Here is a 23,711-nt window from a genome sequence, read left to right on the forward strand (position 1 = left end):
AAATTCATTCGCCTCGTGAAAAGCAGCCTTTAGAAATTTACAAGCAAATTTCCCAAGATTCCTACAAATTTCATACCAGGGATCATCAGCTTCTAGCTACCCCTGGCTACCAATCCAATTGGAAATAAAAACTGAACGTGTTCGCTGCATGTTACAGATTTCATTTTGATTTCAAGTAGGATGGTAGGATAGTTGTCAAAAAAATTACTTGAAACTCTATATTGTACAAGGCCAGGAGGTAAATATTAAAATAACTTGGCTTTTAATTAGCTTTAGAATGTTTATTGTATTCAACAAGGTACTTGAACATGGTATGTTTTCTTGAAAAATGTCTTTTGACAAAAACGATTTTTTTCTGTGAGAGTGGCATTCTGGTCCGTCAAATATACAAGTACGTGATTTTTGGGTGGGTCCAAGGCAAAGTTCTTCTTTGTTACATAAACTTTCTTTATGCAAAGTTTCAGCATTTCACCCCTAATAGCACAAGATTTGTGATTTTTTACACCAGCTCCCCTTACTACTGGGAAAATAAAATTTGCAAGTTTTTCAAAGAAGACACATCTTATTGCTTACAGGAACCAAATAATTCAATAACGATTATTCATAATTTGAATTATTAATAATTCAAAACGATGATAAAGCTTCATAAGTTTCTACATGGGAAGCTTTTTTCACCAGCTACGCTGACCTTCGATAATATATAGGAAAGTGCAAAATAACTTTTATCTCAGTATTCTAATTTTTTCAATGTACTCCTCAAAAGGTATTAGTCTGCTATAAAAGTAAGTGAAAACTAAAATAAGAAATGATAAAACAGAAGCTATCATAACGAACACATATCGTGGTCCAAGATGTTCGTAAAGATACGCCAGTAGCAATGGAGCTATGATCGCTGCAATACACGAACTTCCAGACAGAGCAGCCAGATAAAAGCCCTATCAGAAAAAAAAGTTGTTTTGATCAGTTTTCCAATCTTCTTCTTTTGAATACACTGTTATATATATATATATTTAGATACTCAATAAAAAAGCAACTTGGTTGACGTTTCGCTATAAAATTCTTCAGAATAACTAACACATACATCTAGAGCGTAAAATAAGGAATACGAGACAAAAGAACAAAAGGTAACACATTTTACAAGCAAGAACAATAATAGCTAATTTAACAACATAATGATAGTTTCTTAGCCCAACCGGAGGTGAAAAAAGATGGATAAATACAATAGATAAAAGAACAATAGAACAAGTGCGATAGCAGATGGTATAGCATGCAGAAAAGTCCAATAAAAAGAAACGGTAAATGCTGTCTGTCCCAAAAAAAACATAAGAAACTAGGTAAATAAATATAATAATTATAGAATGCAAAGAAAAGAAAGAAAGTAGATAGAAAACGTGGTTCTGTTCTAGCTTTAGAAATTATTGTTCTTGCTTGTATAATGTGTTACCTTTTGTTCTTTTGTTTCGTATTCCTTATTTTACGCTCTAGATGTATGTGTTAGTTATTCTGAAGAAGTTTACAGCGAAACGTCAACCAAGTTGTTTTTTTATTGAGTATCTATTTATATTTTTAAAGAACTTTAAAGTTAGGAGCTATTAAATATATATATATATGTATATGTGTGTATTAATTAGTAACAGACCCTTAACAATAGATAGGATATACTCTTCACGACCTTTAGCTTTGTATAAATTGGGCAGATGAAATGTTAATCTTTAATTTAAATAAAATCTGTGTCTGCTAGACTTTTTGACAAACTAATTTAATCTGTTTAGAAAATAGTTTTTGAATAAAAAAAGGTTTTGCTAAATATTACCTGCTTTCTTGGACCAACAACTTTTGAATAAAGTCCATTTGTAACTAAATAGGGCAGCGTGAAGCCAATAAAAACCATCAACTCTGCAATTATTATTTGTTCAAGGTGCATTTTAGGTGTATTCTTGCACCACTGGTACTTAGCTGGACAACCTTCCTTCCATATAGTATGGGTTACATTCCCAACTTTGATAACCTCTAAAATTGAGAAGACAGAATTCGGTTATCAGGTTTTCGTGTCGGATACTAACTTAAACTGTACATTTGATGCTATTGTTTGGATTTGTAGAATGTTTGCTTAAAAATGCACCATTAGGAATTGAAATCATATTGGAGCTCACCTATTGTTTGAAGAGTTGGATATGTGTTTCCCCAGGGTAAAAACATGACAAAGCCTATTAATGCAATTGTAAATCCGCCCAAAATTACTTGCCTTTCGCTCATTCTAGATAAAAGAAGAAAGAGGAAGACAGATTTTTAAAACATTTCAGAAGATGTAATACCGAATTTAGTTGGATGATGTATAAAGTCCTTAATTTCATGCGTGATATAGGGAAGTGTAAAGTTATATCACTTTTCTGTTTAATTTGGTTTGCCTAAAATGATATTCAGTTTTTCTAATAATTCAATACCAGAAATCAAATTCTAATTCGATACTTCTATTAACGAAAACATTGAATCTGTTCTTTTTGATCCATAAAATGCAAGAAAGAAACTTTTTTTTATATATATATGTTATTAAAAGAAACTACAATACAATAACCTGAGCCAATCATAGCGGGAAAAGACGCGTGGTCATCTAGTCCCCACTATAAATGGCTCTTACAATTAATTTTTACAATGACCTCTGAATCAACTAACAAAAGAACGCAACATAACACTACACCACACCTTACCAATCAACACTACGCTACATTGAGGTACAATGAAAAACCAAACCGACCCACAGATCGCCGGACACCAGGCCCCATCCAGGGAGCCCATCAAGCTGAACCCGGATGCAAAAGCCAAGCACCACCCACCAAGCCCCCCAGACGGCACCCAGCCCGCAGCGCCCCGCAAGGCAGCGGCAGCCCAACAGCCAAAATAGGGCATCCACGCTCTACATGGCCCCAAGCCGCACCTCACACTACAAAACAGTACGAACATCTTTTACACTCCCTACTTTCAGATCGTCACCTGAATCACATTACAGTGGAGATAACTAGGGATGGCTGCTATTTTGGTGTTTAGTCCAACCGCATAGATCTATCAATGAATGACATAGCTGCTTCTAGGATTATTCTGTTGTCGATTATAGTGAGCTGAGGGTAACCATAGAGAAGCAACTCACACAACGCTTCTGAGTCTATATTTGTGAGATCTAGACCGGGGATTTCAGAGAGTTGACCAAAGAGATCACAACGCATCTCGTAAAACCGATAGCAGTGCAGGATGAAATGTGCATTATCTTCATTGCCCATGCCACACAAGTACAGTGGGCTGAGGCAGTCAAAGTTATGACGGAATCTGTGTTCATTGAGCGCACTAAGTTCCACATGAAGTTTCGTCAAACGCTCGATACCTACGATATCACGAATACCATACAGTTCTTTTCAACGGTCGTATGGTTGACAATAGCTTGCTCTTAAACGCTGCAAGAGATCTGGCATTTTATAATATCATCAGGTAGCAGATTCCATTCAAACAGTGTGTTTTGAAAGTACGTGTTCGTAAAGCGAGCTGTTTTTCCTACAATTTGGCCATAAGATAGGGTATTTCGAAGATTGTAAGATAGCTGGCGCTCACATGGAATTTCAGCAAACAAGTATTCCGGAGAGCGTGTCAATCTTAAATTGTAGAAATGGTACAGTCTCCTTTAACGTGGCCTGCTATAGGGACTCTCCCAACCCAATTCATCGTATAATCGTTGCCTACATGTACCTCTCCAAGTATCCGAACTGCTAGAGCCGCAGAGTACTGGGTCTATTCAAGTTTTTTAGTTACATCTAATTTCATTTCAGGATCGTGCTTGTGATATACAACGTCACCATAGTCGAGATGAGGCCTGATATAAAGCTTGTAGACTTGATAAGGAAGAAATTGGTAAACTTTCACTTGAACATGTATAAAATAACTTTGGTAAAAGAAAGAAATACTAAAGTGTTACCTTTTGGACGTGCACTTGACAAAAGCAAGTGATAAAACTGCAATTGGTCCAAGGAAAGACAACAGGATGCCAGCATTGAAAACTGCTGCTCGTTTTGTCATTGCTAACTCATCTGCCATAAGTGGAGCTGTAAGCCTTAAAGGTCGGACGAGGAATAAAAATTGGCATTTTTGGCTAGGGTCCCAATATTTGCAAAAATAGTGCTGTTATCTCAAAATTGATTAACAGGCGGTGGATCGGAAGCATTTTTTAGAAACTTTAAAATAATTGAAACAGCATATTTGACAATTGTCACAACGTGGTAAAAATGTGCACGTTTGGACTTTCCCTCCTAGCGAAGGAAAAATCTGAATCTTACTTCATTTGGTGGGTAAATAGTTACATTTAATGATTTATGCAAGGTGTATATGCTGTCTAAGACTTCTAAGGGAAAGTATCATGGCTTTACTTTGTTTCCAAAACAATGCAGAATTTCAGGCCAATTAGAGAATCCGTTACTGCGGAAATAAATAAATATTATTTGAAAGGATAATCACACAGCTGTATAATAAAAGATAAAAAGGGATAATAACACAAAAGAAAAGTATAATGCCACGATTGCAAAACAATATTGATGAAGGTTTCTTACGTTTCAATTGCTGAAAATACTGCATAAAGGATGCAATAGGAAACTGAGATCAAAATCAGAGCAAAAGTGTCCGGTTTTGGCAAATTCTCTAGAAAGATGAATAAGAAAAGCAGTCAAATTTTTTATTCATTTTCGACTAAAGAATAAAATCAAAGTAATATGATGTTGAAAATTATTCATATTAAACAGTATTATAAATCTCATTTCAACAGTATATTCGTGTTTTTTCTCTTTAGTAAGAGAGCCATTGTGTCAAAATTCAGAAAACTGAACAATGTTGGTTAAGTAAAGGATTTTAAAATATTATATCTCTCACTAGCCTGTTTTCCTTTCTTTGTCACTGTTCATGTTGTACTCTTTGAGCCAGATCAAAACAGAAATGAAACTGATAATTTGCATAAACATTCCGAGCCATCCAGGAGCATTGAAGGCGTCAAAAATTATGAACGAATGACGATATTCATTTTTAAGAATAATTGCCAGAAAAGCTGAAAGCCCTGAAACAGAAATTTATCGTGATAGAATACAAAAAAATGGCAATTTATACTTGTTTACTACATGTGATAATATATATCTTATATCATAATATATATCAAATAATAATATATAAAGCCTTTTATATCTTGAAAAGAATGCTGAGTCTGTTTATTATTTTTTTCTTGCTTCTTACTATTATTTCATCCTAATAAAATATTCATATAATGTGATAGCTTTTTTTGTAATGTTAGGCCATCTATCTAAGATCTCGAATGAGGTCGCGTAGAGTAAGACGAAGTCATGAATATTATAACCGTTTTCATTGTTGTAATGTTTTGAATGTTGAGGCGGCCTCAAGAGACTTTGCAGAATTCTTCAATTATTTATTATCATCAGCTGATAACATTACCACTATTGTAACTTAGGACAATCTATAAAGACCACAATTAAGCATAACGTTTTGTCAAGCTATTGGTCGCATTTTTGAATTTTATATGTATACATTAAGCTTGATATGTAGACATTAAAATTGGACAAATAAGCCAAGAAGAATTTGATTAGAGCATAAAAGTGATTATTTAGTAAACAAAGCTGAAAATCGTCCCATCACAGAATGCTGCCATTTTGAGCTTCCTTTCAAAAAGTTCATTAATCACCATTATTTTGAAATAAAAGTATATACTATTTAAGGGGGATAAAACGATGTCCTCTACATTGTGGATGTTCTCTTCAATTTATCTGCAACATGAGCTTAATAGGCAAGAATACTATATCTTATATCCACTGGCGTAATGATGACCAACAAAGCTGTAATTTTTAATATAAGTAATAATAATTGCTTACGAGCAACAGTTACCTGGGCCAGCTGCATATCCCAGAGAGTAAGATGTGAAAAGGATGGAAAATTGCATCGTTTTCTTCTTAAGTTCGGTTGATTTTTCTAAGACAGTACGACAAACAACCTCTTGACCTAGTAAAAATTAACATCATGTTTGAATAATATTTCTAACAAGATTGATAAGGTTTAACAATTTTCCATTGCTACCGGTGTATAAACAGTATAAACAATTTTGACAAAAATTTTAATAGATTTATGGCATACAGGGACTACTGCTGATCATCAATGAAAGATTTGGTTTGATAATAGAACAGAAGTGCGGTAAAAGAACACACTATAGAGCTTTTGGCTATTCCCTCTGAAAAGCCAAAAGTTAAATAATGAAAATCATTCATTTGGCATTTAATGCCTAGGAACGGATTCTAAGTTACTTGAGAGGAAAGGCAATATTTTGATATATACATGTCTATAAAAAATTGTGTTTCGTACCATTTGCGAAACCATTAAATAACCTTGCCACTATCACCATGATTAGTCCGTTGCTTCCAGGAAATGCTGCTGCAAGAGCATGCAGAAAGAATGCAAAAAAGTCAACAATGATGCATGCCAGTAAAGGCACGCGGACACCGTGAATGTTATGCCATGCAGTAAAAGAAATCCCGCCAATCAGTTTCCCGAGAGGATAGCAACCATTAGCGATGCCAAGATGCCATGGTTTTGCCAGCGGATCAAGCTAAAAAAGAAATTATGAGAAGCATATGTAAACGTACCAATTATATTGAAAGTAATCACATCAAAAAAAGAAGTTTTAATGTCGTAGAAGAGGAAACACTGCACATTGTGATTTTCATCTAGGATAGAGAAATGCTGATTAAAATTAATAAGACAACAAGAAACGTTATTTTCTACCATACCTTTTTCATATAGGGCCAGAGTGATGGCATTGTCATTGTACACGCTGCAAAGAATGAAAAAAGTTCAGTCAGATGATTTTTCTTTCTGGGTTTTCATTCTCATTCTTCAAAATCCATAGATAGTTTCAACAATTCCAAAGAAATCAAGGTTTGCAAAATATCACTGCCTAAATTTTATCTATTTTCGCCTCATGATGAAACTGACAGAAAGCTTAAACGTGTTGCAGTGCTTCCTTTTATGCAACTCTAAATGTTAATGCTTAGATAGTTTTAAATATATTGATAGAATGGCACAAAATTTTCTCACCTATTGCACCAAAGAAGGAAATCAAGTAGATGACACGGATTGACCTTTGTCTTAGCTGGCGATCCTTAGGCATTTCAACATCTTCAATGCTAAGCATTTTGCCAATCGTCATGTAAATGTCTAAAGATCATTAAGAAAATCATGCATGATACCCAACTTAAGAAGCAAATTTTGGGATAGCTTGTAATATATTACAGGTGAAAAATGTTTTATTAACAGTATTTCAAAATAGTGAAATATAAAATATAACCTACTTTTTTGAAAAACATATTTTCTGGATAGAAAAACGCAACGTTTGTTTAATTTGCATCGTATGCACAGAAAAACCTAAGTAATATTCTTTGTTGTTACCTGAATTTTCACGAGTTTTAGATCCGTTTTGAGACAAAGCGTATAGACAACTGTAATTTTTGAAAAATTATCGCAGAAACCAAGCGGTAAACAGAAATGGCCTTTGATTTTCGATAGATTTTCGATGGAATTTTATCAGAGTTAATTCGCCGAAAGATGTTGTTAAAGTCTATTTCACTAGAGGGCTATTACTCAATCCAAGCTTTATGAATGAAATATTCATACAAAAGAGCAGCCACTACCATCTTAGAAACAGTAGATTAATGAAAATCCCAAAAACTCGAACCATCACTCATGGAATCGAAAGCTTGTCCTATTTAGGATGCAAGCTTTGGAACAATCTACCAGAAAACTTGAAAACCTAAATACTTCTTAATACCTTTAAAGTAAAGATCAAACAATGAAAGGATAATTGCAGCTGCAGGCTATGTAGAACCTTCGTAGCACAGGTCGGGTTTTTGACATGAATTGTCTAACATGACTATTTTCAACTATTTATCTATTTATATCCTCGGTATATTAAATTATTTCTTTAAATAGCTTTTATATCACAGTATAATATTATAATTTTTATTGCTGTAAATAGTAGGCTTTAATTAGCTTATCGTTTTAGCTACTACTGTAAAGAACGCCTACTGTAAATAAATAAATGAATTATTATTATTGTTATTATTATTATTATCAAGCTTTGTTAGACAATGGCTCGAGCTGCCAATAAGTGCTTCACTAAGTAGCCTCGTCATTCCAAAATCGAAGTTTGGCATCAATCTCATTCTTCAATCTACCAAGTTCTTACAATGCCAAACAGTTATCCGCAACTCTTTAAGACTGTCCCCAAACCAAGAGATTCGCTCTTTATGGAAAGACTCTAGCACTGGTACAAACATACAATATGACGTTTATCGCAACACCAAACAAGTTCTCAAATCCATCCAAAGTGATCACGAAAACCGCATTGAAAACGTTCTTACATCTCAAGGATTTATTATCTCGTGCATCTTAAAATTTGCTTCTAAGGGAACTAATCAACTTTGGTCTAGTGTCCAGCAAAAGTTACCAAAAAACATTTACAACTTTACCATCAAATACCTAAACAACACTCTTGCCACTAGGAAAAACCTCTGCAAATGGTCAATTACTCAGTCATCTGCCTGCTCTTTCTGTCTCCAATCAGAATCATTACAGCACATAGTCTCTAGCTGCAAGAATTATCTTGAACATGGTAGGTATACCTGGAGACATGATTCTGTACTTCTATATTTGGCTAAAACCCTTTCAACACCTAGAGACAGCTCACTTTACGCCGACCTGTCTTCATTTCTATCACCTTCTTTAATCACAGGCGACTCCTATCGACCAGATCTTGTCTTCGTAACTGAAGATCGAATCCTTTACATGCTAGAGCTTACTGTTGGGTTCGAAAGCAACATCGACGAAAACAGTACTCGAAAAGCTAGGAAATATAGCGATCTTATCAAGGAACTGAGCCCTGCCTATCAACGTGTTACCTTTGTTAACCTTTCTATGAGTGCCCTTGGCATTCTGGAAACCTCATCTACTCCTCTCTCTGACATGCTACACCAACTTAATTTTGACTCAAATCAAACTAAATCCATCTTGATGAAACTCATGAACATTTCTATCCGCTGCACCTACTATATCTTCTGTCGTCGAAACAAACCATGACTAAGGCCCGAACTAATTGACTTTTAAATATTGTAATGCAGATAAGCCAATTATATGATGCCTGTAAAAGCGAGTCGTATAATTGTAAATTTAAAATGTATTCAATGAAAATGAGATGTTTAAAAATTATTATTATTATTATTATTATTATTATTGTAGCTGATATGTATTATTCTTATTGGTGTCAATTGTCATGTTCAATTTGATATTTAAGGCCTCATGTGCTCCTTTGATGCCATTGGGAAAAGACAATAAGGAGTTCTGTAAATTTGGGCTTCTGCACGAGATTGTGGGTTCCTTGACTCTGATGGATCTATAAAATTGCTTTTAGTCGGGATTATTGTGCCTAATTCGAATGCTGCTTCCACGCTGTTCTCTTCTCCCGTCCTTCCCTCCCTTTTGGTATCAAGAGCAGCGTGTTTCTTCAAATCCTTGTTAATTCTATTATGCTAGTTTGGCCTATTTTAAATTACGCGATTCATTTCAAAGTTCTTGTTATTTTCCTTTAGGAAGGACTAGGCTCTTAATTCGGCCATGTTTTCTCGTCCCCTCCGATATCTTAGGAATTCAAGGTAGGACTGGCGCATCAGCTCCTTGAGGGGTTAAAATGAACTTTTCTTCTCCATTTCCTGCCCAGAACTTTAAGCTACTTGTACTTGAGTCTGTTAAGCTATATCAAAGGATTAGGTTTTTGTATGGATTAGGTGAAGCAACAGTTGCCCAACATTGTGCCGATGCATCAGTTGCCCAACATAACCTCAAGACCTGATTTGATGAGGGATGTGGCAATGTCTTCTAAGAGAGCCTTTTTATTTTAATTGATGGAATTCATTTGTTCATGTTTTTCTACGAGTAGGAAATTAGCCCCTAACAAAACAATCATGTTGCGTGTCAATCGAAAGGTCGGTTGAAAATATTAGTGGTTTTTCAAGCAAGGAAAATTTCTTTTGGTTTCTCAGTGCGCTCCTGTTGTCTTCATTAAAGTCGTTTTATCCATGACCAACGTAAAAATTGAGAATAAATCCGCACAGCAATAAAAAGAAATGAGGTAACAGATTAAGAAAATATTGTACTGAGTAACCACCTACTATCGTCGTTCGTTCTTTTATCACCAGTCGGCATCTTTCCTGGCTTTCTCACCACACCCTAACAGCCCTTCTTCCTACTGTACTCCTAACAATAAACAAGGACAGCATTTTCCTTTTAGTTCGTTGTGCTCCGTTAGCAATGCGGTTGAAATGAAACTTCAATCATTTCCAGAAAGATAAAAGGAAACAAAGCATTCGAAGGGCATACAAATTTCGGGAATGGTAAGATTTCCTTGGTAAGGATTCCAGACATGATTAAAACCCAACCAGCTAGGTATTCAGAAAGGAAAGCAAAAGTGATCAAAAGAAAAGGTACAGATATTACTTTTCAAAAAGAGGAATATTGCCAAATTAAAATTTTAAATCATTGTTGTGAGACATGATGTTGCAATACAGCCAAAGACAATGATGTGCTTGCTTTTACTACTCACCTTGCCTCGTTGAGTGGCTTCAGGTAAAAGGAAGTTTTTCACTTTGAATAAAGTTAGAAAATTTGTCATCTCCACAATTAAGCAAGGTTGTGTTACAGGATTATGTCTAACGGCTACAAATTATGATCTTCGTGAAATTAAAATTGCCCATGTGAACTTGAGGTTGAGAGAATAACAAGGGTCTTAGGTAACCTGCTGCTGCAAATACACGCAAACAGCATAAAACTAGACAAATTTTTAGACAAAATTTTAGACAAATTGCATTTTGCATCGTGTCATCAAGTAGGGCAATAGGCTCTTGTAGCTAGGGTCACGTCCTTGATTACCGCATAGAAACGCCATCCTGGAAAGCAAGCGATGCAGTGGCCTATACGTAAACAATACAATCGCACGTTATCTTGGAGAATGTTCAAAGTTTAATTGCAGTTTTTGAGGAAGCATCGGCGTATTTACCTATTTTGAAATAAAGCATAGTCTTATTCCATATTTTACCAATAGTTAAAAAAATTCAGCACAGTGATAATGTTACTGGAAGTTTGCAAAATTAATAAAATTATAAGTACTAAATAACCACTTACTAGGTATGTTGTTAAATTTCGCCATTTGTTCTCTCGGGTCTCTATTGAATCTCAGTCTAACCACATCGAAACAAGCCTGCGTCTTATAGGTTTATGTACAATAAACTAGGCAAGGCAATTGTTATATTGTCTTTATTCAACTCTTCTCATTCTTGCGTTTAAGCAATGCGGTTTCTTGCATAGATGGACACTGCATATTAAGTCTGTGATAACCATTATGTCTATTGCTAAACAAGGAAAGTGTACTTTGATAAAACTATATTTATAGTCGTGGCTTCAAAATATTTAGAGAGAGAGAGAGAGAGAGATAGAGAGAGAGAGAGAGAGAGATAGAGAGAGAGAGAGAGAGAGAGAGAGAGAGAGAGAGAGAGAGAGAGAGAGAGAGAGAGAGAGAGAGAGAGAGAGAGAGAGAGAGAGAGAGAGAGAGAGAGAGAGAGAGAGAGAGAGGGAGAGAGAGAGAGAGAGAGAGAGAGAGAGAGGTGGAGAAAGGGTGGGGAGAGGGTGGAGAGAGGAGGGAGAAATCACCCTAGGCTTCAAAATGTTATTTTAGAGAATGTTTTAAATCAACTTTACAAAATTGTGCGTAAAAATGAGTTTAAACGAATCGCAAAACCTTTTGGCGGCCCTGAATATACCTGATGTACTATAATCCAGAACTAACTGCTTGCAAAATTAGGAGTTATTTTTTAATTGCATAAAGATTAACTATACTTTCCATGGCATTCTGCCAAAAGCAGTAGTTTTCAAATTCATTTTCCTTTGAAGAAGACAATTGAACTGAGTAGAGAAAACAGAAAACAGGAAAGATAAAAAACAAAAACTTTTAAACTTCAGCCATCCATATATTTTTTTCATAACTGAATAAGTTAAAAATGTGTAGAAACTTTGAATGACTTGTCAGTAATGCAATTGCAAAACTTATTGTATCACTGCCGAATATGAGATATATTTATTACAAAATCAATAAAAATCACTATAAATTGTTTTTCTATTGCATTTGTGTTAAAATAGTGTTGTTCGCATTTAATAATAAAATTAGAATGGTTGAGTCGATAAAGGTTTCTTAAGGACTCCATCCAGAATACAGCTATTTCATCAAAATTTGCAGCGATAAATTTACTTAAAATTTTGGGTGGTTTTAAGAGAATGAAAAACAAGAGTATTGAGCTCAGAAGCAATCAAAATTTCAACTATTGTATTGAAACGTTTACATCACATTTCACAGTGGATCATATCTTACCTGGAATTTTAACTTCTAATGCTAAAGGTACATTATTGATTATATCTTGGCATCCAGTAGATCATGGAATTCGTAGTTATAGAATTAATGTTGCTCATTGGAGATGAGAATGGGAAAGCCTTGAAAAAAGTCAAATAAGTGAGAGGTTCTGTGGTAAAGGGGGGGGGGAGTGGGGGCTATTAATGACGTCTGTATTTGTAGTTATTTTACATATAAAGAACTAAGTATACACATATTTGATAATTAATTGATTGCACTGGTTTACTTATCTCATATTGTAAAGTTACAGTTTGGTATTTTTTTTATAGATGCTTTAGTCTCTTTTTGAAGAGGGTAGCCTTGATTTGATATCTTGTATAAATTTTGTAAATATAGCATAATTTTATGAAAAGTTTGGCATAATTCCGAAATTGCGATCTGGTCACACTGATTCCATAATCACCGTTGCATCTTAAATTACATCAAAGTTTGAAGTAAGCTGCATTTGTTTTTGCCAAACCGACCAGATCTACGTTTTTATTTCATTTTTATGTCATTTAACCTAATTCTTGAATAAATCTTTGCTAAATAGCAAAAAAAGATTGAAAAAAGAATTGATATTATCATTGCGTTGTTATCAGTATGATTGACATGAAAATTTTAAAATCGTCAATTTGGTAGAAGAGAGGAGATAATCTTAGGAAATTTTAATCTTCAGAAATGCATAGTTCAAAGAGGGCAAAACAACGAAAGTCAAATGATATTTTTACATATTGGTAGGAGAAATGACACAAGGCGATAGAGAGTCTTGTTTTAAGTTACTTGAATCTTGCATCTTGGCCACCTTGCTTGCAATATTCCAAAGTGAAAGGCTGCAAGTTCCAGTTACATTACTAAAACAATTTTACTAGTTCTATCTGCTTTTTTACCTTTGAAGGTATCCTGAAAGGTTTTTCTGTTGTCAAAAAATATTTGTATGTTGTTAAGAGCTCACAAGGAAGCTGCTTGGGCGTTAAAAGATGCAACTTAAAGATGCATCATGGCCACCTTGCTTGCAACTGATATTTGTCTTTATTCCAAAGTAAAAGGCTATAAGTTCCAGTTACATTACTAAAACAATACTGCTATGTTCTGCCTAATTGTCTGACATTTGATGGTAGCCTGAAAGTTTTTCTGTTTTATAAAGACTTTTGTATGTTGCTCATATTAAGCCTGGTTTTCATACAGGAAACAGGCCGCCGACGAGTCAAAGTTTAATGGAAAAACACCAACATCGTTGTCGCCAATGTGTCGGCGATGCCCTGCATAAATTGAATTTGGCTCAACTTTTTTCTGTCAGCAACGTCGGTGATGACTGAAAATTTTATTGGAGACATTCATCGCCGACACGTCGGCGACTCTGTGTGAACACATGACCCACACTAGCCAATCAAAACCATTATCACCATGCTCACTCGTTAGGCAAGGTTTTTTGTCATAAGGTTCCCTCGTAAGAGTTATATGGAAACCAGGCTGAAGAGAATCATCGGCGATGCATCGCCAACACATAAAAGGTATTTGGAAGCCAGGGTTTAAGAGCTAACCAGCAAGCTGATTGGGCGTTGAAAGAGGCAACTAGTGATTCTTGAACAGACTCAATAAGAGTAAAACGTAGCAAATATTTCCATTTTTGTTTTTTTTAATTCAATCATAAATTTTTTCAGCTCTTTCAACAGTTGTAGTTTTCACCACAGTGAAGCAAGTACGGGAATGTGAGAAAGTTGAAGCCTAGTTATTGAGTCACGTGCTATTTGAGAGTTGGACGAAACGCATGAGATGAAAAGACTGAAGTTAAGAGCAGAAGTAGAGAGAGTAGTTTGTTTGTAAAGATTCGTGAATGGGTTATATTTTCTTTCTTTTTATTATTATTCTTTTTATTAATAATAAAAGTATAGGCCGAAATGGCCCTTAATCTAATACAGCAAAACAAAGCATAGTAAATCTAAATGGTTAATTAAAATTGCTACATCTAAAATATTAATACAAGTGGCTACAAAAATTATAGCATCTTGAATATACAACAGCAAAATGGTCATCACAAGTCAGATAAATATCATGCTTTTGGAATGCTCGCCTTACTGTTGTCGCAAGAATTTGAATCAAATCATTATCTTCTCGACTCATCAATCAAATAAATTTGTTTTCAAGACTAAGATTTTTTATAAAGGGATACCTTTCTTCAATTTTCATCAACAGTTTATTCCTTTCTTTCGAGTAAAGGGGACAAACCATTACAAAATGAAATTCGTCTTCTAAAGCATAGATGGAAATTTTCACCAATGATACTTTATCAATCAATTTTAGCCTCTGACTTAGTTGAGATTTGCTTGTCATTAAAGCAATCCTACAAAGACGAATAAAATGGGAATTTTGAAAAATACTGGCTCAGGACAAATTGTTAAAGGATTTGTATAATAAGACTAGTACGACACTTTTGATGCTTTTGATGCTTTTTATTTGTGCAAATGAGACTTTTTCTTTCATCAGATACTTTCCATTATCTATTCAATCCTGGCACCTTTTCTCTTTTCCCTGCACAACTGTAAAAATCATTTTGATGGAAAGAGACTCTATGTATCTTTCAACAGATTACTTTGCATATGCCGGAAGCAGTTGACCAAGCAACAAAGAGAAAGAGACAGAAAATTTTTATCATGGAGGAAGAGCCTTTAATGAAGACAAATGAAAGGTGCACACAGAGAAAGGATTTTTTCGTGAATGAAAAACCACTATTACTTTGATTTACTATTCGACTGACACTCAGTATGATTGATTTGTGTATGAAGAAAAAAATGGCCATTGTAGCAAAAAGGTTTTAAGCTTCCTCAAAACGGATTTGTTTCCCATGGTACGCCATGCCAGCCATCTCTGTGGAAATATATTTCACTGGCTTATTAGTTGCATTTTTTAATTATAATGAAGTATTGTCACACTTCATGATAAAAAAATTTAAATATCAAACAATGGTCTGTTTATAAATAAGCAACTCGTTTTCTAAAGCTATAGCTTCGTGACAGCTTTCTGGTTTTTTTGTTTATATCTAAAGCGCCTGTTAAATAAGGTTGGATTTTTGTTTTATGTTGCAGCAATCATAAAAATAGTCAATCTCATGGTTTTTCCCAATAACGTTGGTTTTATTTATATTTTGGCTAAACAATCTGAAAGAACATTCTCATACCTAATCTATTACATTGCTGTCTCAATATTTGCAAGTTAATCTTGGTATCGTATCAAGGTTTTCTTGTTCATGTTCAGGGATTTATATGACGATTTTCAAAAGAGCAAACAGTTTAGCAATGAAGATGTTGAGACGCCCGAGGATCGCAAGCTAAGAAAAAGGTCAATGCGTGTCATCTACATGATTTCCTTTTTTGGTGCAATAGGTGAGAGAATTTAATGCCATTCTTTAAATATTTTTCAAACTGTATAAGCATATGAAGTAAGACTTTCTGTAAAACTGAGCGCTGTGCAATTGTTTCTCTTTTTTCAGTTCCATTAGAAACGGGTAATACGATAGAAGTTTAGCAGTGACATGTCACCTGAAAAAAGGTATTGAATTTTGCAAATGTATTAAAAATGTATTCGAGGAAAAAAACTAATGCTGAGCGACTTTATGTCATTGCAGCGTATACAATTACAATGCCGTCACTCTGGCCCTATATGAAGAAGGTAAGGTTAAAAATCCGATAAAAACTTTTTTTCTTGTCAACTGTTAGATAAGAACATATTTTTCTAAAAGTGAAAGGACATAACATGAAGACTTTTCTCTTTGACATTGGAATTTATTGAATCGAGCACTTCTTTGCAATAAACGAGTAATTTCTAAAAATTGCTTTCTTGATGCTGAATATCTTAAGAATATTTCTAAGCGTTTTTGTCAGTCTAAAAGTTCAAGATGATAATGTGCGTATCTAGCAATTTCCTGGATATTTTCTTTGCCACTCTGTCTATGTTAGATGGTTTAAGTCTTAAATATTTTGGTACGTTTACATATCTTTTGTGTTCACGCCTTCTTTTAGCTTGATCAGTTCGTGAAACCATGGTATCTGGGAATGGCCAATGGCGGCTATAGTCTCGGACAGCTGATTGGTTCGGTTACTTTTTGTGCATGGCACCACACCCATGGAGCCCGCACGCCTCTTCTTGCATGCATTCTGCTCAAATTCTCTGGAGATTGCTTGTATGCTCTTGCAGCAGCATTTACTGGAAGCAATGGATTAACCATGGTTATAGTGGCAAGATTTGTAACTGGTTTTTCTAATGGTGCGGAAATCTTTTTTTATCTAATATTGAACATATCTTAATCGAAGTAGTGCCTGCCTTTACAAAACTATTTTTATTATAACATAATGTATATGAATTTGTTTCTACCGAGCTTGTGAAGGTAGTTTCTACGTCATGGGATGCTTACCAAACACTATTCTTCCTCCTTTTAATGTGAACAAACCATTGGCTTCATTTGCCTTAAGTAGCAGAGGGCTTTTCAATCACCTTACTCTACCTAAATGTTTGGTTTTGTCTATGAATGGAACAACACAGTTCTGTATTCCGTGACAATAAAGCATTAAGCCATGGTAGCGCCTACGTGGACATCCTGATTTAAATGCTTGACAGTAATCGACTTTTATACTTAAGAGATGGTAATACCAAGAGTTCTGATGTAGTACTGTGTTTTTTGGTGGCTTTTCTGTTCTATGTTGAAGCAATATTTCGTAAATTGTGCCTTCAGATAAACAGAATTATTCATAATATTCTGTTCTATAAAACTTTTGCATAGGGCATTTCAAACTTAAAGGTTCTTATATCCTAAAAACTTGTTATACTTATGTCATATTTCCAAGAATGCTATTACAAAGATCCTGCTGCTTTGCTACTAGGTCAAGCGGTTGTTTGTTCCACTGTCTTGGCACAATCATCAACTCTGAAGGAGAAAAAGATTACTTTCGCTTACCTCTCTACATTATACGCTTTAGGACATGCAGCTGGGCCAGGTAACTGTTAGTTTTAGCATATCTTTAACTATGTTTACAATTACAAGTTTGTTGTAAATTTCAAACAGAGTATTTTCAAAATGAAAACACAATACTGTTTATACATTATTGAGATCGCCCGGGTTCCAGATTGATTGATGAGATCAATGAAAGATTTCAGGAATCTATTTGGCGTTTTTTGCGGAACCACCTATACTTCAAGAAATTTCTGCCTTTCTTCCAAAGCTGTTAAATACACTTTTGTGAATTTCTAAATAAGAAGTGAATTCTCGCTAATCTAGGTACTGCAAAATGCATCTTGACGTTGACCAAATCCTCTTTTTCTTCACCGTAGGTCATTCTGAATAATCAGAATCGAATCCTGAATCCTTCTTTGCCATTCTTTTCTCTAATGTAGGCTCTTGTCTTACTTCTGCTTGTCACTAGGACTTCCGTTTTTTTTACTTTGGCTTTCAATTGTTGCTAAAGTCTTCCATTTCACTTACCAAGTCTTCCATTTCACTTACAGCTCCTTTTCACTATCTGCTATGAGCACAATATCATCGGCAAATAAGATTTACCATGGGACGCCATTTCTCCATTTTTCGCTGATCACCTCCAGTACGGTGATGAATACGAAAGGACTCAGAGATGTTTCTTGGTGTAAACCTGCATCGATGTTGAATTCTTCCTTTTTTCACTGCTGCTCTAGCTTTGTAATATTTTGTCTTGACTAGTTTGACAAATTTCTCCGATACATTTCTTTTCCTAAAGACGAAAAATCAACTCTCTCGGTATTCGAGAGAAAGCCTTCTTTAGATCCACAAAACAGAAATATAGATCTTTATTCATTTCCCGATTCTTTTCCTGCAGTTGTTTTGCTATGAAAATCAAATCGGTCAATCCCACTTATCCTTGGGTATAAAAGTATAAAACATTTTCTGATATTTTCATAAACTGCTCAAGTAACTTAATTCCTCTGCAATTTCCAAAGTCAATTGGATCACCTTTTTGCTTGTAAATTGAAGTTGTCCAAAAATGGCTAATATTTTCTAAAAGCATGAGTACAAATCACGCTTTTCATGCCAAGCAATACAACATTTTAAAGTTAAATAATTTGAAAACTTAAATGATGATGGCACCTGGAAATGGGAGCAAGGAGATCCTCTAGAAGAAGATTGAAAAATTTACTTGCAAATTTCTAAATGCTTTCAAAACTAATAAAACTTGTAGTGGTTGACCATAAAATGTGATCTCTATTCAAAAATAAGATGTGTAAAAAACATACCGATCATTGTGCTTGACTGTATTTTGATGATAGATCAAGCCTTCAACAAAGTAAGGAAACTTAATTGAATTTTTGTTTTCTCACAGCTATGTAAGACTAACTACACTAAACAAAATTAAGTAAGTTTAAATTTATAGCAAATTGATAGCAGTTGGATAGGAAAAAATAACTATCGTGAGACAGGAATGACCTGTACAAAAAAGCTTTTGAAAAGGCATGATGAGAGTATTCTAAAAACAGGGGCTTTAAAATGACCTAATGATTCTTTCGTGAATTACATAAACAAAATTACTGCGAGAAATTTTATTGCGTTAGAATAAGCTTGGCGATACAGTAAGAATGAATGTAATCAAAAGGTTTAAGCAGATGACCTAAAACCTCCAGAAGAAGATTCAAAATGATATGAAAATTGTCTTTGGAAGGAGTATTAGGAATGGACAAGAAGACAATAAAGCGATCACTTTGTTGGGGAAAACTCTAGCTCTGTAAAGTAACTATGATCGTTATGTTTCACCACGCTCTTTCGCTAAACTTGTTTATAGCTCACTTCTTTAAAGTGTTACAGAAAACACTTTAAGCCCTGAAAGTACAGTTAAAACAAGTGCAATTAAAAAAAGAATCAAATCACTTAAAGGCATATCTGTACACAAATCTTGAAATGAAAAAATAGTAGTGTATTAAGAAAATAAGCATTACGAGCATTGTATGCTCTTAACATTCAATAACTTCAATTTTTCTGTTTTAGGGCTTTCAGCTTTTTTTGCAATCGTCCTCAAGAATGAATATCGCCATTTGTTTATTATTCTTAACGTTTTCAACGCTCCTGGCTGGCTCGGAATGTTTTTGCAGTTTACTAGTTTCACATCAGTATTGATCTGGTTCAAGGAGTACAACTTAAATAATAAGAGTGACAAAGAAATAAAGCAAGGTGAGTGGGAGATAAAATGACTCAAATTACTTTTCTTTGACAAACTTTTAATATTTCCGAGTAAATCGTAATGGTTGTCTAATCAATAACAACTATAAAGATAGCGTTATTTTTTCAAAATAATTATGAAATTTAAAACATGTTTGCTTGCTATCAGTATTCATTATGGTTGTTCTTCAGCTCTGGACATTTTGAAAAATGAGTTCTTTTTTCATTCTTTTTTTTAGGGAATTTGCCAAAACCGGATTCTTTTGCTCTGATTTTGATCGCAGTTTCTTATTTCGTTATCTACGTGGTGTTTTCAGCAGTTGAAACGTAAGGAAGCATTATCAGTTCCTGAATTTCAACCAACGTGTTATTATATCTTTCTTCTTGTCGAACTTACCTTCTAGGCTTTTCTGCAAATATGGATGTCTAACTATCCTCATAATTTAACTATCCTCAATTTAACTATGTTTAACTTTCCTCATTTTTTTCTGAACAAAGCAAAGCCTCTTTGTCATATCAAAACCGATAATTGAATAGTGATTGTCTTCATTGAAAATGTATCCTCTTAAAAATGTTACAAGGAACAAAAATTGCAAGCATGCAAATTTTCACGGCCAAACAAGCTTTTTCAATGATTCTAAAGTTTTTAAAGAATGCTGCCAATCTACCGTTTGTTTAACAGTTTTAAGATAAGATAAAAATATTTTTAAATCAAACTCCAATCAAGTTTTTTGCCAATATATGGACCCAAGCGGAAAATGTCAATTTTTTATTACTCACTTTACCTCTTAAGGCTAACAGCACCTCTAATGGCAGATGAACTAGCAATGACAAAACAAACGGCAGTTTTCAACGCTGGCATGCTGTTATCTTCCCTTGGACCAATTGCCATTTTATCACTAGCTTTTGTCAAGTATTCATCTAAAAGGTAAAACTTTATTACTTATTCTATTACCAAGTTTATTTATATATTTACTTGGAAAAAACAACAAAATTTACTTGGAAAAAAATAACCAACCTGTTTTGGATTTTTATCAGTTGAAAAGAAAAATTTGTTGTTTTGACTCATATAGGTGTCAGATGCGCATTAAATTTTTGGAATTGACTTTTCTGAAAAATGGAAAGTAATTTTAACAAACTAACTAAAACTAACAAACTAACAAACTGTAACAAACTAAATAAAACAGAAAAGTACACAAACAGTTTTCACGATTTCCCTTTTCACAATATAGGAAATTGGGAAATTGTCACGTTTTCAAAATAAATCCACTATTATGGACTTGATTATTATTATGGACTGTTTTAAGAAATGTTTTCCAACCCCTGTATTGATCTAGAATGAGTGAAAGGCAAGTAATTTTGGTAGGATGTACAATTGGATTGGTAGGCTTTATCATATTCTTACCCTGGGGAAACACATATCCAACTCTTCAAACAACAGGTGAGCTCCAATAAGATTTTCTTATCTAATTATGAATTTTTTCGCGATCATTCTACAAATCCCAGAGCAATGATACCAAACGTACAGTTTATGCTTGTATCTTGCACAAAATCTTATTCATAAATGCTATCTTCTCCATTTTAGAGGTTAGCAAAGTCGGAAATCTGACCCAATTTCGTTTAAAAGAAGGATGTCCAGCAAAGTACCAGTGGTGCAAAAATACTCCAAAAATACACCTTGAGCAGTTAATAATTGCTGAATTGATGGCTTTGATTGGCTACACATTGCCATATCTAGTTATAAATGGACTGTATTCAAAAGTTGTTGGACCAAGGAAACAGGTTTTCGTTTTCCCTATTTTTAAACAGAAAAAGTCTCTAATGTGGTGCTTTACCTTATACAAAATTTTAGCAGCCACAGAATTCATTGAAGATGACACGCAATCTTTCAAATTCAACTGAAACAAAACTACAAATCATGAAGAGTATTTCTTATCTACTGTTAATCTAAAATAAGTACATTGAAAAGAAAAACACTGGACGAATGATGCAAATAATTTTGTTACAGGGTTATTATCTTGCTGCGCTGTTTATAAGTGGGTGTATTTCAGGGATCACATCACCATTGTTAGTGGCGTATATTTACGAACATTTGGGACCCAGATATGTATTCATTACAATAGCTTTCGTGTTATCACTTTTTATTTTAGTCTTCACTTATTTCTATAGCAGACTTGTACCTTTTGAAGAGTATATTAAGAAGAACTAGAATATAGAAAATAAATTTTTTGAGCTTTGCTACAGTTTTATGACTAATAAAATTACTACTTAAAAAAAATTATCAAACCGTTTACCTAAGATCTAGTGTATCTTTTTTTCGTTTTTTATCAATTCAGCAGTTAACGAATGTTAACTACAGAGACAACTTCTGGAAGGGAACCAAGATACTTGAGTAAATGTGAATTTAGCCGTTTACACATGCTTTATCAATGTATTCTGAACAATCAGATTTGATATTAAAGTTTAGTTTTTTAACATCGTCTTCTGAGATAATGATGCAATATTCAATATTAAAACCAGTTGACAATTGCTATAAGAACCAGCATTTGAAAACATATACTTAGAGACACCAAATTCTCTTTAGTTTTCTTCTCAGTAATTTCTTGAATTTTTTTTATATAATTACACCATTGTGGTGGTAAATATTAATTTTGAAAATCATTTAAGACATTTACAGCAAAATATAAGCAAAAATTGCTCTTCTACTCTAATTTTCAGTATTATATTTTACCTTGAGTTTAATTGTTCTCAGTTATTCCTGTACATAGAACCCATTCTTTGAACGTTTGAGCGTTGAACGTTTAAAAAATTTTTCACAAATAAAATAAATTGTCACTTTGCCTCCGGGAAGGAACACGAAATGAGAGGAAGAAAGGTGCTAGTGTCCATAGAGAGTTAAGTAACAAAGGAGAAAGGGTGTTTTTGTACATTGGTACAAGAAAATGCGCAAAAAATAATAAAAAATCTATCTTTAGACAGTTTATTATGCATTTTGCTTGCAAATGATACATGGTATCAAAGTTTTTTTCAATTTTAAGTGAGCCCATGCAAGTTCAGGCCCCCGTTTACGTCCTTAACAATTTTTTGCTAGGTTCTGTCTACTGTGTTAACATTAGATGACAGCCTGAAATAATTTTCTGTTGTCGAAAGGATATTGTCTTCTCTTCATGTTAAAAGAGCTCGCGTGGAAAATGCTAGGAACTTTAAAACACAAGTGAGTACCTGAATAGACTCAAATAGGGTGAAAGATAGCGAAAATCTCCATTCCTGTTTTTAAAATTCAACCATGAATTATATGAGCACATTTAACCGTTGTAATTTTGCCATAGCGAAGCAAGTGTGGAAATTTGATGAGAGATGGAGGATAGTTATTGCGTTACCTGCTATTAGGACAGGGTTTTCCAACCTAATTTCAAGAAGGGACATTTTCAGAATAACCTGGTAACTGGAGGAGAAGGGCTTTCTCCGTGAGCCTCTGTTTTGCTACAGAGGAATTTAAAGTCTCCCAAAGTCTCCCAAAAGTCTACCAAAAAACTCTGAAGGGAGGTCTGATGAATCCTAAGACAGTTGTAGTGTTTAAATATTATTAATGATGATGACATCATCATATTAAATTTGCACTATACAACAAACATCTCATCTATTGTTTTATTGTTTAAGTTTAGTGAGTAGGAGTTTTCAGAAGATGTATTCTTTGCAAAAGAAAATGCTCAGCTCAGCATCAATAGAGTGTTTGAAAAACCAAGAACAATAATTGTCAATGTCAAGAACATCCAAATTGAAAAGCAGATATTTTGAACAATATTACCTCTTAAACAAAACAGAATTAGCAATATTTTATGTTTATACTTGTAAATATCAGTACAGAATATTCGAGATAAAATGTTTTCAGACAAACATTTCCTCAATTTAAAAATGTAAATAGGGGGATTTGGATCATTTATTGATATAGAAGATGTCTAAACTTGAAAAGTATACGGTTTATATACACATCTAAATACTTTGCCTACCTTGTCTCTT

At 34.1% G+C, this 23,711-nt stretch overlaps 2 protein-coding genes across 7 annotated transcripts; one reads left to right on the plus strand and one right to left on the minus strand.

The window, feature by feature from the left end:
• Positions 1-453: 453 nt before the first annotated feature.
• LOC135685305 (major facilitator superfamily domain-containing protein 8-like) lies at positions 454-11,402 on the minus strand. 4 transcript variants are annotated; one of them, XM_065201204.2, is made up of 12 exons: positions 11,260-11,402; positions 10,251-10,335; positions 7,126-7,245; positions 6,819-6,862; positions 6,394-6,637; positions 5,923-6,036; positions 4,910-5,086; positions 4,590-4,677; positions 3,962-4,096; positions 2,154-2,257; positions 1,814-2,010; positions 454-935 (listed from the first exon to the last, which is right to left on the minus strand). In XM_065201204.2, the coding sequence occupies exons 2-12, from the start codon at positions 10,282-10,284 to the stop codon at positions 723-725; spliced, it is 1,470 nt and encodes a 489-aa protein (XP_065057276.2). In that variant the 5' UTR covers positions 10,285-10,335; positions 11,260-11,402; the 3' UTR covers positions 454-722. The 4 variants fall into 4 exon arrangements, with proteins under 4 accessions (XP_065057276.2, XP_065057277.2, XP_065057278.2 ...); XM_065201205.2 differs by having other exon boundaries at positions 10,247-10,335; positions 11,260-11,322; XM_065201206.2 differs by lacking the exon at positions 11,260-11,402 and having other exon boundaries at positions 10,247-10,350.
• On the plus strand, positions 10,426-22,419 carry LOC135685303 (major facilitator superfamily domain-containing protein 8). Of its 3 annotated transcripts, none has more exons than XM_065201201.2 (12): positions 10,426-10,562; positions 15,106-15,206; positions 15,773-15,900; positions 16,143-16,186; positions 16,537-16,780; positions 17,395-17,508; positions 19,521-19,703; positions 19,931-20,018; positions 20,485-20,619; positions 21,029-21,132; positions 21,277-21,473; positions 21,700-22,419. In XM_065201201.2, exons 2-12 carry the CDS (start codon positions 15,118-15,120, stop codon positions 21,898-21,900), a joined length of 1,527 nt encoding a protein of 508 aa, XP_065057273.2. In that variant the 5' UTR covers positions 10,426-10,562; positions 15,106-15,117; the 3' UTR covers positions 21,901-22,419. The 3 variants fall into 3 exon arrangements, with proteins under 3 accessions (XP_065057273.2, XP_065057272.2, XP_065057274.2); XM_065201200.2 differs by lacking the exon at positions 10,426-10,562 and adding an exon at positions 10,564-10,704; XM_065201202.2 differs by lacking the exons at positions 10,426-10,562; positions 21,029-21,132; positions 21,700-22,419 and adding an exon at positions 10,564-10,704 and having other exon boundaries at positions 21,277-21,413.
• Positions 22,420-23,711: the final 1,292 nt, after the last annotated feature.

Source organism: Rhopilema esculentum, chromosome 15 (genome assembly GCF_057945365.1).
Source record: "Rhopilema esculentum isolate cy_ngs chromosome 15, ASM5794536v1, whole genome shotgun sequence".
Lineage (NCBI taxonomy): Eukaryota > Metazoa > Cnidaria > Scyphozoa > Rhizostomeae > Rhizostomatidae > Rhopilema > Rhopilema esculentum.